This window comes from Oncorhynchus nerka, linkage group LG22, assembly GCF_034236695.1.
Source record: "Oncorhynchus nerka isolate Pitt River linkage group LG22, Oner_Uvic_2.0, whole genome shotgun sequence".
NCBI classification, from domain to species: Eukaryota; Metazoa; Chordata; class Actinopteri; order Salmoniformes; family Salmonidae; genus Oncorhynchus; species Oncorhynchus nerka.
In genome coordinates this window covers 76,180,541-76,195,452 of record NC_088417.1, presented here as the reverse complement: position 1 = coordinate 76,195,452, position 14,912 = coordinate 76,180,541, and the positions used below count along the sequence as shown (strand labels likewise).

The following is a 14,912-nucleotide window of genomic DNA, read 5'->3' as shown; positions in this document are numbered from 1 at the left end:
TGATGCTAAGTTTTGGCCATGGAGAGGCTTTGAAGGAGCCAAATTGTCACTCCTCAGAAAAGCAGTCTTCCATTGGAATGAATGGAATTGTAGATTGTTTCAAGGACAAAAATTATGTTTATTTACATATTTTTGTTGTTGTAGTGGGGACAGTAACATTAGTAGTTTCCAAAATTATGCTTTAAGGAAAATGTTTTTATATTTTTTGGTTCCAAACAATTACTTATATATATCTTAGAAAACTGACAGTTGGTGCTGTTTTGAAACCACCATGCCTCCATCTTTGCACCCCCATCATTGTAAAAAATATCTTGGAATCTATAGAAATGCATTTATTAATGTCTACATTGGTTTTTGCCATGTGTATTCTATTAAAGACACCTTAATGCATACTTAAATATACTGAACAAAAATATAAACGCAACATACAACCATTTCAAAGATTTTTACTAAGTTACGGTTCATAGAAGGAAATCAGTTAATTGAAATAAATAAATTAGGTCCAAATCTATCGATTTCACATGACTGGGAAGGGGTGCATCCATGGGTGGCCCTTGGAGGGCATAGGCCCACCCACTTAGCAGCCAGGCCCACTCACTGGGGAGTCAGGCCCAGCCAATCAAAATGAGTTTTCCACCACAAAAGGGCTTTATATTACAGACAGAAATATGTCCATTTGGAGAGCGTAAGGTGGGGAGTCTTTGAGTCGTTCAGTCAGACTTTCCTTTTGATTGCTAGCTATATCATACATTCTTAATTTCACAGTGTTATCTGACAAAGGTATTGATGTGCGTTTCTGTGCCTCTACCTCCCCACACATTGTTTTCACCATATAAATCGGGCCAGTCATATCAAAGTCTCTGGAATTGTGTGGTTTCATATTATAGCGGGCATAGCCATTCACCATGGGAATGATTCAAGTGCAACGGTCAGGTGCAGCCTTTTCCCATGATCTAAGGGCGCTCTCTGATTTAATTTTAACTGTTAGATTTGAATCATTTTCATTTAGATTTTTGAGGTTAACCATGTTACAATGATTTTCAGAGAAAAAGACAATATCATAATATAAACACTGCCGTTCAAGAGTTTGGGGTCACTTAGAAATGTCCTTGTTTTTTAAAGAAAAGCACATTTTTGGTGATTAAAATAACATGAAACTGATCAGAAATACAGTGGAGACATTGTGTATGTTGTAAATGACTATTGTAGCTGGAAATTGCAGATTTTTAATGGAATATCTACATAAGCTTTCAGAGGCCCATTATCAGCAACCATCACTCCTGTGTTCCAATGGCACGTTGTGTTAGCTAATCCAAGTTTATAATTTTAAAAGGTTAATTGATCATTAGAAAACCCTTTTGCAATTATGTTAGCACAGCTGAAAACTGTTGTCTGATAAAAGAAGCAATTAAACTGGCTTTCTTTAGACTAGTTGAGTGTCTGGAGCATCAGCATTTGTGGGTTCGATTACAGGCTCAAAATGGCCAGAAACAAAGAACTTTCTTCTGAAACTCGTCAGTTTATTCTTGTTCTGAGAAATGAACTGTCCACCCAATCAAAGGATCAGAGAATTAATCTAGTATTGAAAGCATATGCTACAGCTATCTAGCACTACAGTGCATAAAAGCTGGTAAGTAGTTTACTCAAAGAGACAGAAAGACAATAGTTGAACAATTTTTATTTTGAATATTTTATTTTTGCATTTTCTGATTAAGAACATTCATAACAAAAGTGAAAAGATATTAGACAACAATATGACAAAGTGACAGTAACAGACGAGCGTAAATTTAGAAAACGAATAATAATAATTATATATACAAACATAAAGTAAATAAGTCCTAATAAAGAATAAAATAATAATAATGAGACATTGGATCACATGGTCACCTGCCGTAAACTACATATTATACATTACGTGTGAAACATTATGTGAGGATTATATAGAGATTCAATCAATGTGATGTGAGGGGAGATTCTCCATATAGTCAAAAGGTTGCCAAATTCTGTCAAATGTCTCAAACTCCTCAAGCAGTAAGTGATTTTCTCCAGTGGGATACAACTATTAACTTCCGATAGCCACATTGCAACTGGCAGGGGGGAATCCGATTTCCATTTCAAGGCAATACATTTCTTGGCAATTGCTAGCAATATTTCTGTTAGCTTTATAGTATGGCTTTGCCTAAGATTGGAGTTAGTAAAATTACCCAGTAGACAGACCTCTGGGTGTAAAGGGAATGCAACCCCGTGAATTGAGGATATGGTATCGCATACCCCCTGCCAGAAACCGTGTAGTTTTGAACACTGCCAAGTGGAATGGAGCAATGTTCCTTCATCTGAGCCACATCTTAAACATGGGGAGGATGTATCAGGGTTGAACTTGTGCAGTCTAGATGGGGTGATAAAGAGCTGATGGAGGAAATTAAACTGGATCAGTCTGTATCTGGAGTTCAATGTGGATGTAACACCATCCCTGCATAGGTCACTACATAGACCCTCATCAAGATTAATACCCAGACATGTTCTGTTTGTTTCCCTGTGACTGGGAATATATATAGACATTATGTGAGTTCAAGGCTGTAGTAAATCCATCTGTCTATTATTCTATGAACAAGCTACTGAACAGCTGTGCAGAACCTAAACAAGTCAGTTTGAGATTTAAAAATAAATCAAATAGTAAGGTGCATTTTTGCATGTGAAATCATTCATAATGAATGCACAAGCTAGTGTTTTTCACTTCATGTGAGAGGGGGGGGGGGGGGGGGGGGGGTGGTACTGTCACGCCCTGGCCTTAGTATTCTGTGTTTTCTTTATATTTGTGGTTAGACCAGGGTGTGACATGGGTGATTGTTTGTCTTGTCTAGGGGTTTTGTAGATTGATGGGGTTGTGTTCAGTGTAGTATTCTAGGTAAGTCTAGAGTGGTTCTCAGAGGCAGGTGTTTATCGTTGTCTCTGATTGAGAACCATATTTAGGCAGCCATATTCTTTGGGTATTTCGTGGGTGATTGTTCCTGTCTCTGTGTTTTGCACCAGTTAGGACTGTTTCGGTTTTTCCACGTTTTCTTATTTTGTATAGGATTATTGTTCACGTTATCATCTTTATTAAAAATGTTCAACCATAACCACGCTGCATTTTGGTCCTCCTCTCCTTCCCAGGAAGAAAACCGTAACACTCACACTTCAGTCTCTGCCCGGGCAAGATGAACAAGGCATCCGCGGGTCACAATCAATAAGCACATGGACCTTCATGCCCCCCCAGCAGGAGGGCAGAAATTTGATGGAAAGGTTTCATCCTATGATGGTGCCATGTTGGCCTTACTGAAGAACTCAGTGACTTTCATTCTACGGTCAATGTTTGCTTGATTGCATGGCTGTGTACTCGATTTTATATACCTGTCAGCAATGGGTGTGGCTGAAATAGCCAAATCCACTAATTTGAAGAGGTGTCCACATACACTATATATACACACAAATGTATTTAATATGGAAACATGTTTGTATTCAGTAAGTTTGACTACTAAAATGATTGTATTGTCTCTTGTAGGGAATATCTTTGTGGTGAGTCTGTCGGTGGCAGACATGGTGGTGGCCTAACCTCTTGGCTCTCCTGGCCATCTTCCACAATGACTGGACAGTTGGGGACGTGCACTGCCAGCTCAGAGGCTTAATAATCATGGGCCTCAGTGTCATTGGCTCCATCTTCAACATCATGGTCATTGCCATCAACCGCTACTGCTACATTTGCCACAGCCTGCACTACAACCGCCTGTTCAGCACCAGGAACACCTGCTGCTACCTGGGCATCACCTGGCTGCTCACTGCCATGGTCACGGTGCACAACGTCTTTGTGGGCTCACTGCAGTACGACCCATGCATCTACTCCTGCGCCCAAACTGCAGCTCCTACTACACCATCTCTGTGGTGCTCATCCACTTCCTGGTGCCCCTCTCGGTGGTCTGTTACTGCTACCTGAGGATCTGGGTGTTAGTCATCCAGGTGAAACAAAGGTTGAAACCAAATGACAAGCAGAAACTAAAGCCCAGCGACCTTCACAACTTCTTGACTATGTTTGTAGTGTTCCTATTGTTTGCTGTGTGCTGGGGACCACTCAGCTTTATTGTCCTGGCAGTGGCCACTGACCCGGAAGGGTGTCTCAATACTGTCATCTACGGGCTACTCAATCAGAACTTTCGTAAGGAATACCAGCCCATCTTCCTGTGGCTGTGCACCGCTCTAACAGTTTTTGTGGAAGGCTCCAGGTGTGGGACTGAGGGATTTATAAGAACAACAAGTAAACAGTCAGATGTAGTGTCAAACAGCAATCAGGCCGAGGGTGAACCTGTAGGTGAATAGCAAATGACTGTTCACTTACTCCTTTAAAATACTATGAAATGGAGCAAGAAAAATGTATTTGATCAAATTATGTGTTAAAAAATTAACATTTAACCTGTATACAGTGGTGGGAAAAGTACCCAATTGTCATACTTGAGTAAAAGTATAGATATGTTTTAATAGAAAGTTACTCAGGTAAAAGTGAAAGTCACCCAGTAAAATACTACTTGAGTAAAAGTCTAAGTATTTGGTTCTAAATATACTTCAGTATCAATTGAGTACGGCAATTGAAAGCAACCAAACCTTATTGTAATTGCATACAGTACCTCTCTGAGTCTAAAATATATGATAAGCGCAAAATATAAATCACTTCCTATACAAGGCCAATCATATATGAAGAGATTCTTGCACTGGTCAACCAACATTGGTAGAAATGCAATACATATATTGATGGATTGAGGATCCTTTACCTTACTACTCAGTTTTAAAAAAATTTTTTACAGTGAAGACTGTACTGCACAATAGTGAGAAAGAATCATGGTGATTAGTGACATTACCCAAACATTTCAACAAAAGTTTTGTTCAAAACAAAATCCAAGTTTGTGGGGCATGCAAAGTGGTTGAGATGTGTGACTTTTTATAAATGGATGTGAAATTACAGATTGCAGTTTGGTAGGGAAAACCAGTTATTTATATACACTAGATGACTAACAGTGGGTGCTGTTTTGAAGAGAAAATATATAAAAACCTTTCCTTAATTAAACTTTTTTGTTTTAAAGTACTAATGTTACTGTCCCCACTACAACAGCAAAAATACTTAAATACATGTAATTTTGTCCTTTGTGAAACATTTAATTGAAATACTGTAGAAATCAATTCATTCTTATAGAGGACCGCTTCTTCTGGAGAGTGCCAATATGGCCGACCGGTGGCTTCAAACCCTCTCATTGGCCAATACATAACAAAATATCAATAGGGTTTATACATCGTTGGGTAAAACTATTCATACAGTCATCTGGCCTCGGGCGCCCGAGTAGGCATGTTCTCACATTCGTTTAGGAACCGGCTGCCTCCCAGGCGTGAGCCAGATAACCATTTCAAAACCCAGTTGAAAACAAAAGTGATGTAATTAGCATGTGGAGTAATGAGTAGGATTCTGTGTTTTCACATACTTTTGATAAAAACGCTTTATCCGCCTTCCAGTTAAAAACTAGTTTGAAAATTAAAACAGATATTTAATGGAAAATATAGGTTTCTGGACGATGCTGGCTTGTTGACAACATGACGGAGCGACGCAGATTACTGTTCGATTTGAGAAGGGCGCTCCTCCCTTACCACTTTTGCCCATTCACGTCACAGGCCATACACCGGTGCCCGGCACCCAGAATAATCGAATCCGCCCATTGGTAAAACCAGAGTAAAACAGGTTGGCCTCGTAGTCTGTCACGTTAGTTTAGTGCCGATTCTAATAGTATGTTACCCTCTAGTGGTAAAATAATGCAATTACATAGACTCATATTTCCATTGATCAGCATGCTTTTCATGTCTTAAAATTAGTATTACTGTATACAATTTCACGAATATGTATTTCTCTGGGAGAATGGCTATGAAGTGACATTTTAAGCATCAGGTCATGTTTTTATTTTATTTTTTTACCTTTATTTAATTAGGCAAGTCAGCTAATTAAGAACAAATTCTTATTTACCAAGACAGCCTACCAAAAGGCCTACTGCGGGGAGGGGGACTGGTATTAAAAATATAGAACAAAACACACATCACGACAAGAGAGACACGACAACACTACATAAAGAGAGACCTAAGACAACAACATAGCATGGCAGCAACACATATCAACACAGCAATGGTAGCAGCAAAACACATGGTACAAACATTATTCGGCACAGACAACAGCAAGAAGGCAAGAAGGTAGAGAAAACAATACATCACGCGAAGTAGCCACAATAAGTGAGTACATCTGTAGAGATAGTAAAAAAAAAAATCCTCATCAGTAACAACATTGGTGAATAAAATGCTCCTGTTAAAAACATAGACATGGTACATAGAACACTGACACTGCACAAATAAATATATATACCATGTCATGGGCTCCCGAGTGGTGCAGTGGTCTAAGGCACTGCATCTCAGTGCTTGAGGTGTCACTACAGATCCTGGTTTGATTCCAGGCTGTATTTACAACCGGCTGTGATTGGGAGTCCCATAGGGTGGCACACAATTGGCCCACGTCATGATCATGTGATGTTACCAGGAAGTCTTCTGTTTTCATCGCCACACTGCAAGAGCCATCGACATAGTAATCTTTTCTAGAAAATATTGCCCGTGTCATTCAGTTAAACCAAAAATGGATAACTATAATAAACAATCTTTGAACTCAATGCCAGGTCCTGTTCCAGATTTCAGAGGGTAAGTTATTACGGATAGGCAAAAGGTTGTGAAACTGGAGCCTTGCTAGCTAACGGGATGGATTGCTAGCTAGCTAGATATCTTGCTAGCCCAGCTTGTGAACTTAATTTATGCAATACTATATCTACTTGCATTTAGCTGCAAGGTTACATGCAATGTTGTTAGTTACGGTACCTCACCATGGGCATATAGTATTTGACCACCTACAAAGTCATCACCAGACAAGAAATATAGCTAACTGCGCTCTCTGTCCAGGGTTAACCAACTAGCTAAATTAATCTACAGATATACATGAACATTATTAATAAGGGGGTTATGCATATGATGCAATTATACTTGACACAGTTAAATGTTTTGCTTATACATTTCTGTTTTGTTTCCTTGTATAAGAAACCGTTTATGAATCTAACAAAAGTGGTCACCAAATCATCTAAATTAAAACAAAAGGTGTTTTCTTTGTTTCATTCTCTTTCAGGAACGATGGATCATTGGTGTCTGTACTGAGGACATTGCTGTTTTTCACGGTCATGATGATAACCCTGCCAATAGGATTATATTTTACATCAAAATCATATATTTTTGAAGGTAAATTTGATAGCTAAGGGTGTAGCCCACCGCTTGCCCACCAAAAATGTAATTATGCACAACAGGAGCCACATTGTTTTTGTTTAGTGGAATATTTTATGTGTAAAATGTCTTTTTGGTGTCATTTTCTAAAGACATCCATTTCTGCCATCATGATGGCTTTTCCATAGGCCTATATTGTTTTAATGTCATATACAATAACATTTTTTTTCTCTCTTGCTTCCTCAGCTTCTGGGTATTCCAGCAATGACAGTTATTTCTATGCTGCCATCGTGGCAGTGATAGCTGTCCATGTGGTCTTGGCCCTCTTTGTGTATGTTGCATGGAATGAGGGCACCGGCTCACATCAGACCAGAGAAGGAAAGCAGGACTAGGAGGATCAGGCTGTGTGTGGACCAGAAGAGGGTGACCACATCACTACCACCACACACAGAGAAGACAGTGAGGCTACAGCCTGGGGCCCACTGATGCAGTGCAATAGTGGATGGTTGATGTTCAGGATTTATATGCTTGGAGAGGCACGAAAGTATGCAATGTGGTGTTCAGGCATAAGAATATGCAGCAATTGCTCAAGGAGTTTGTCCAGTTTCAGCAGTTAAAAAATTAGGGACAACTATTTTTAAGACATGGGGCCCTATTAAATCTAACCTGGTAACAGGGCTTTGGGGATGAGTCAAAAACATGTTTTTGATAGGTTTTCTTAGGGAAGGGAAGAGCATTATATTTTGGTGTTTTGCCATATGCCATTAAGGTAATCAATCATCATTCAGTCATTGTTTTGAATCTAAATACTTGATAAACATCTGTAGGTATCAACCTAATATGAACACCTGTGGCTTTGCATCATCGGAGGTTAGATTGTATCAAAATAAAGAATAATGGATAAAATAGATGGCTGATGGTAAGTCTTAATGTCATGTACCACATCTATCTTCACTTCATCTGTTTTTTTAACTTTAGAATGCATGTTTTCTTCTCACTGATTCCTTCAAATGTGATTTGCACATTCTAGTTTGTTGAACTCCCAAGGCTCGTTTTCACTGTCACATATGTTGTATTTTATGTTTGTTTTCACCCAATTTGATACAATTCATAATGATACGTGAAATACCCATTAAGGTGTTTTTATTGATCATGCTTGCAGAGACCTCTGCCCTGGGTCTCTTTCTGTAAGCTTGTCTCAACAAAAAAAATATTCAAACTGACACCATGAAGGTGTGCTGTCAGGGTTTGACAATTGGATGAAATTGAATAGTCATTGGGGGAAAACTAACTGGTTGTTCAATAAAGCATTCATCTCTGATTTGTGGTTCAAGAATTATAACAAAAAAAAATTCAATTCACACAGCAAATACTTACTGGAAAAACAAGAAAGAATGAAGGTCTTGACTTAATGACAGGCAGCAAACCAAGAGTTTAAAAACATGGAAAGTAAAGACAATCATGGAAACCTTGAGAACATGTCTGGCTTCTGATGGAGGAAATATGGAAACCAAGGCCACTGATTGGCCTAGTAACTTTGTAATGCTCTGCTTAAATGCCCAATGATTTAGAAATCTAACCATTCCCTCAAAGAAAAACTATACATACTACAAAAAGGCAAAACTAGCATTAAACCTCAGATTTAAGTCAGGCTGAATTTATGTAAAACGTCAGATCAATGTAATGAACATATAACCTTTTCTGAAACCAAGACAAGACTGACAGCCGTGTGTTTCAGGTCAGGATTGGAGCAGTGGTGATTTTAGTGTGGTGGGGCAAACAACAACAAAAAAGTTGGGATGCATGCCAGCAAAGCCACTGCACAACACTAAACAATACATTAATTGCACTATAACGCTGCCCACAAACTGTTAGGGCCTGCATAAAGCTGTCCCAGCAGCAGAGTCCCAACAGCAGTCCCAACACCCTACACTCAGAAAAATAAAACGGTTCCTGGAGTATCCTTTATGGGTTCTTCAAATTGAAACTGGGGGAACACCTATAAGTTCTTCAAAGAACCCCTTTTAATGGATTCTCAAATAACCTTTTGAAGAACCTTTCAGGGTTCATTTTTAAACTACCCCCCCAACTCCCCTGTTATTATTAATTATAATAATATGAATAACACAATATTTTAGTTCTCAGTGTATATGATTTTAATGGCAAAGCAGCATTTAAAAATCTCAATATGAGGTAGACTCCCGGCAGAGCCCCAAGTCCAATGGGTATTATCCTCTGGCGTGTTGATGTTAATGTGTTGATGTTCTCCGTATCCACAGCCAGAATGATTTTGCAGTGCATGGTGATTGAACAAGTTTCCTGTCATATTCATCAGAGATGTAGGGAGGGTGAAGTCTGTTTATCCCCAAAAATGTAATTATACAGATGATTAACAAAACATGCACACAACAGAATTCATACCTTTGGTATTTGTGGTGAATGTGATGGAAAAATCCTGTTTGCATGATTATTTGTCACATGCGCCAAATACAACAGGTGAAATGCTTACTTATACAAGCCCTTAACTAACAATGCAGTTTTAAGAAAATAAAAATGTTAGAAATAACAAAGTAACAAATAGTTAAATAGCAACAGTAAAATAACAATAGTGAGGCTATATACAGGGGGTATAGAGTCAATGTGCGGGAGCAATGGTTAGTCGAGGTAATTGAGGTAATATGTACATGTAGGTAGAGTTATTAAAGTGACTATGCATAGATAATAACAGAGTAGCAGCAGAATATAATTATTTTTAAATATATTTTTTATTTCACCTTTATTTAACCAGGTAGGCTAGTTTTGAACAAGTTCTCATTTACAACTGCGACCTGGCCAAGATATTGCAAAGCAGTTCGACACATACAACAACACAGAGATACACGTGGAATAAACAAACATACAGTCAATAATACAGTAGAAAAACTCTAAATACATTGTGTGCAAATAAGGTATGATAAGGGAGGTAAAGGCAATAAATAGGCCATGGTGGCGAAGTAATTGCAATATAGCAATTAAACACTAGAGTGATAGATGTGCAGAAGATGAATGTGCAAGTAGAGATACTGGGGTGCAAAGGAGCAAGATAAATGAATAAATACAGTATGGGGATGAGGTAGTTGAATGGGCTACTTACAGATGGGTGCAGTTATCTGTGAGCTGCTCTGACAGCTTGTGCTTAAAGTTAGTGAGGGAGATATGAGTCTCCAGCTTCAGGAATTTTTGCAGTTCGTTCCAGTCATTTGCAGCAGAGAACTGGAAGGAAAGGCGGCCAAAGGAGGAATTGGCTTTGGGGGTGACCAGTGAAATATACCTGCTGGAGTGCATGCTACGGGTGGGTGCTGCTATGGTGACCAGTGAGCTGAGATAAGGCGGGGCTTTACCTAGCAAAGACTTGTAGATGACCTGGAGCCTGTGGGTTTGGTGATGAGTATGAAGTGAGGGCCAGCCAACGAGAGTGTACAGGTCGCAGTGGTGGGTAGTATATGGGGCTTTGGTGACAAAATGGATGGCACTGTGATAGACTGCATCCAATTTGTTGAGTAGCGTGTTGGAGGCTATTTTGTAAGTGACATCCAAAGTCGAGGATCGGTAGGATGGTCAGTTTTACGAGGGTATGTTAGGCAGCATGAGTGAAGGAGGCTTTGTTGCGAAATAGGAAGCCGATTCTAGATTTAATTTTGGATTGGAGAAGCTTAATGTGAGTCTGGAAGGAGAGTTTGTAGTCTAACCAGACACCTAGGTATTTGTAGTTGTCCACATATTCCAAGTCAGAACCGTCCAGAGTAGTGATGCTGGACGGGCAGGCTGGTGCGGCCAGCGATCGGTTAAAGAGCATGCATTTAGTTTTACTTGCATTTAAGAGCAGTTGGAGGCCACGGAAGGAGAGTTGTATGGCATTGAAGCTCGTCTGGAGGTTAGTTAACACAGTGTCCAAAGAAGGGTCCAGAAATATACAGAATGGTGTCGTCTGAGTAGAGGTGGATCAGAGAATCACCAGCAGCAAGAGCAACATCATTGATGTATACAGAGAAGAGAGTCCGCCCAAGAATTGAACCCTGTGGCACCCCAGAGGTCCGGACAACAGGCCCTTCAATTTGACACACTGAACTCTATCAGAGAAGTAGTTGGTGAACCAGGCGAGGCAGGCATTTGAGAAACCAAGGCTGTTGAGTCTGCCGACAAGAATGAGGTGATTGACAGAGTCGAAAGCCTTGGCCAGGTCGATGAATACTGCTGCACAGTACTGTCTCTTATCGATGCTGGTTATGATATCGTTTAGGACCTTGAGCGTGACTGAGGTGCACCCATGACCAGCTCTGAAACCAGATTTTATAGCAGAGAAGGTACGGTGGAATTCGAAATGGTCGGTAATCTGTTTGTTAACCTGGCTTTCGAGGACCTTAGAAAGGCATGGTAGGATAGATATATGTCTGTAGCAGTTTGGGTCTAGAGTTTCTCCCCCTTTGAAGAGGGGGATGATCGCGGCAGCTTTCCAATCTTTGGGAATCTCAGATGATACAAAAGAGAGGTTGAACAGGCTAGTAATAGGTGCTGCAACAATTTTGGCAGATAACTTTAGAAAGAGAGGGTCCAGATTGTCTAGTCCGGCTGATTTGTAGGGGTCCCGATTTTGCAGCTCTTTCAGAACATCAGCTGTCTGGATTTGGGTGAAGGAGCAATGGGGGAGGCTTGGACAAGTCGCTGTGGGGGGTGCAGGGCTGTTGACCGGGGTAGGGGTAGCCAGGTGGAAAGCATGGCCAGCCTTAGAAAAATGCTTATTGAAATTCTCAATTATAGTGGTTTTATCGGTGGTGACAGTGTTTCCTTGCCTCGGTGCAGTGGGAAGCTGGGAGGAGCTGCTCTTATTCTCCATGGACTTTACAGTGTCCCAGAACCTTTTTGAGTTTGTGCTACAGGATGCACATTTCTGTTTGAAAAAGTTAACCTTAGCTTTCCTAACTGCCTGCATATTGGTTCCTAACTTCCCTGAAAAGTTGTATATCAAGGGGGCTATTCGATGTTAATGCGGTACGCCCCAGGATGTTTTTGTGCTATATCTGGACAATATCTGTTCCTGGTTCTACATTTTTTGAATGGGGCATGCTTATTTAAGATGGTGAGGAAGGCACTTTAAAGAATAACCAGGCATCGTCTACTGACGGGATGAGGTCAATATCCTTCCAGGATACCCGGCCCAGGTCGATTACAAAGGCCTGCTCGCTGAAGTGTTTTAGGGAGCGTTTGACAGTGATGAGGGTTGGTCGTTTGGCCGCAGACCCATTACGGATGCAGGCAATGAGGCAGTGATCGCTGAGATCTTGGTTGAAGATAGCAGAGGTGTATTTGGAGGGCAAGTTGGTTAGGATGATATCTATGAGGATGCCCGTGTTTACGGATTTGGGGTTGTACCTGGTAGGTTCATTGATAATTTGTGTGAGATTGAAGGCATCTAGCTTAGGTTGTAGGATGGCCGGGGTGTTAAGCATGTCCCAGTTTAGGTCACCTAGCAGCACGAGCTCTGAAGATAGATGGGGGGCAATCAATTCACCTACAATGTCCAGGGCACAACTGGGGGCAGAGGGTGGTCTATAGCAAGCGGTGAGAGACTTGTTTCTGGAAAGGTGGAAGGGGTGGAAATGCAAATAGTCTGGGTAGCCATTTTTTAGATGTTCAGGAGTCTTATGGCTTGGGGGTAGAAGTTGTTTAGAAGCCTCTTGGACCTAGACTTGGCGCTCCGGTACCGCTTGCCGTGCGGTAGCAGAGAGAACAATCTATGACTAGGGTGGCTGGAGTCTTTGACAATTTTTAGGGCCTTCCTCTGACACCGCCTGGTGTAGAGGTCGTGGATGGCAGGAAGAGCTTCACGGTTTGTTTTTGTCATTATGATTAATAAAAGGAAAATGTATGCTCACCACGCCGCACCTTGGTCCTCTCCTTTCAACAGCCATGACATGCTGAACAAATAGTTTTATTGACTACTTCCGTCCTAGCTAGCTTATTGTTTTAATCCTAATTATGTGCTTGTCGTCCCCTTATACCGTAGTTTGTACATCTCAATTGTCAGTAGAAACCACATTTGTTTAAGCAAGTCAGCCATATAAGCTATGTTTTTTAAAAGGCAGTAAATGAGGCTGAATGAACTGTTTTTCTGCCAAACAAGGCTCTGCTGATAGCCAGGTGGAGCAGTAGTATACAGCGACAGAATTCAGAACATGGGCCGTTCTTACAGTTTTTCCCTGTACACCAAGTCAGAACCGGAGGATAAATAAAGGGGGCATATAAGCAGACAATGAAAGTTCTTACAATATTTGATAACATTTCTCTAAATCAGGCTATAGGCCACATGTGCACTGTCAGAACAGTAGGCAAGTCAGAACAGTCAATTCGTTCGTCAGAACAAGTCAGAACAGTTGGCAAAATTAAGAGGGGGAAATAGAACAAATTATTAGGGTGGGCTACTAACAGCTTACTACACAACATACACTTAGTATTACTTTCTTAGCTACAATATACATATCTCCCTGGCATATTACATAATTTATGCAGCAGCATACCGTACATTTTTGGACTCACCTTGTTGTGCTGTGCTCACTTGAACAGGAAGGTGGAGTGACGATCCTTTGTGTGCAAATTTTGTAATCAAACTTTATCATCAAAGTCCAGCATTCTGTTGATTTATGGTGCTTTCAAGACATCTGGGAACTTGGAAAAAAAACTAGGTTGAATCATGATGACGTTAGTGATCTTCAGGTCGTAGCTCTAGAAAGAGGCCCGAGTTCATGACTTACAATTCCGAATTGGATGAGCGTTCAAAACGTATTTTCCCAGTCGGAGCTCGTTTTATCCCGAGTTCCCAGTTGTCTTGAACTCACTGAAGTCAGATTTCTCAGTTCCTGAGTTAACAGTTGTTTTGAGCACGGAACAAATAACGCTTCATTGACTGCATTGGCCAATGTTGAATGTTAATTATTTTAAGCTTGGCAAAAAGAGACTCTTCAACAGCCACTCCACTGAATAGCAGGCTAGTGATTGCTTTGCAATGCTTGCAGTCAGCCACTGATTCCTTCCAAACTACTCATTGTTGAATTTGTGATTTCCAACGTGTTGTGTAATGTTTGTAATGTCCAATGGCCGATGAGCACCAATACGTTTTATTTATCATTTCTCTTCATTATTTCTCTTTATATGATATGATATGATTTATATGATTTGCCAGTAGATTGTCGACTTGATTCATGATGACAGCTAGTTAAGATTTTGAAAGTATGATGTTGACATGATCAGTCAATGAGTTGTTCCTAGCCACCATGCTTCTATATCTGCCTCTACATCTGTATTGCCTGCTGTTTGGGGTTTTAGGCTGGGTTTCTGTACAGCACTTTGTGACATCGGCTGATGTAAAAAGGGCTTTATAAATACATTTGATTGATTGATTCGTCCAATCAAAGCTACTGTAAATACAAAATGTGATTTGATGTCATTGTATCTATGACCTTGCGCCTTCTTGGATGGGCACTTCTAATGTAACTCTATGGCAGCACCCAAGGGGCTTGACTTTTCGAGCTCTACCCTTAGAACACTGAGTCAATCACAGC

General features: G+C 40.4%; 1 protein-coding gene and 1 pseudogene across 1 annotated transcript; both read left to right on the top strand.

Annotated features, from left to right (window-relative positions):
• The first annotated feature begins 3,399 nt into the window (after positions 1–3,399).
• On the top strand, positions 3,400–4,500 carry LOC115104793 (melatonin receptor type 1C-like; annotated as a pseudogene).
• Positions 4,501–6,577: 2,077 nt separating this feature from the next.
• On the top strand, positions 6,578–8,638 carry vma21 (vacuolar ATPase assembly factor VMA21). The gene is made up of 3 exons (XM_029626066.2): positions 6,578–6,750; positions 7,226–7,335; positions 7,564–8,638. Exons 1-3 carry the CDS (start codon positions 6,689–6,691, stop codon positions 7,707–7,709), a joined length of 318 nt encoding a protein of 105 aa, XP_029481926.2. The 5' UTR covers positions 6,578–6,688; the 3' UTR covers positions 7,710–8,638.
• Positions 8,639–14,912: the final 6,274 nt, after the last annotated feature.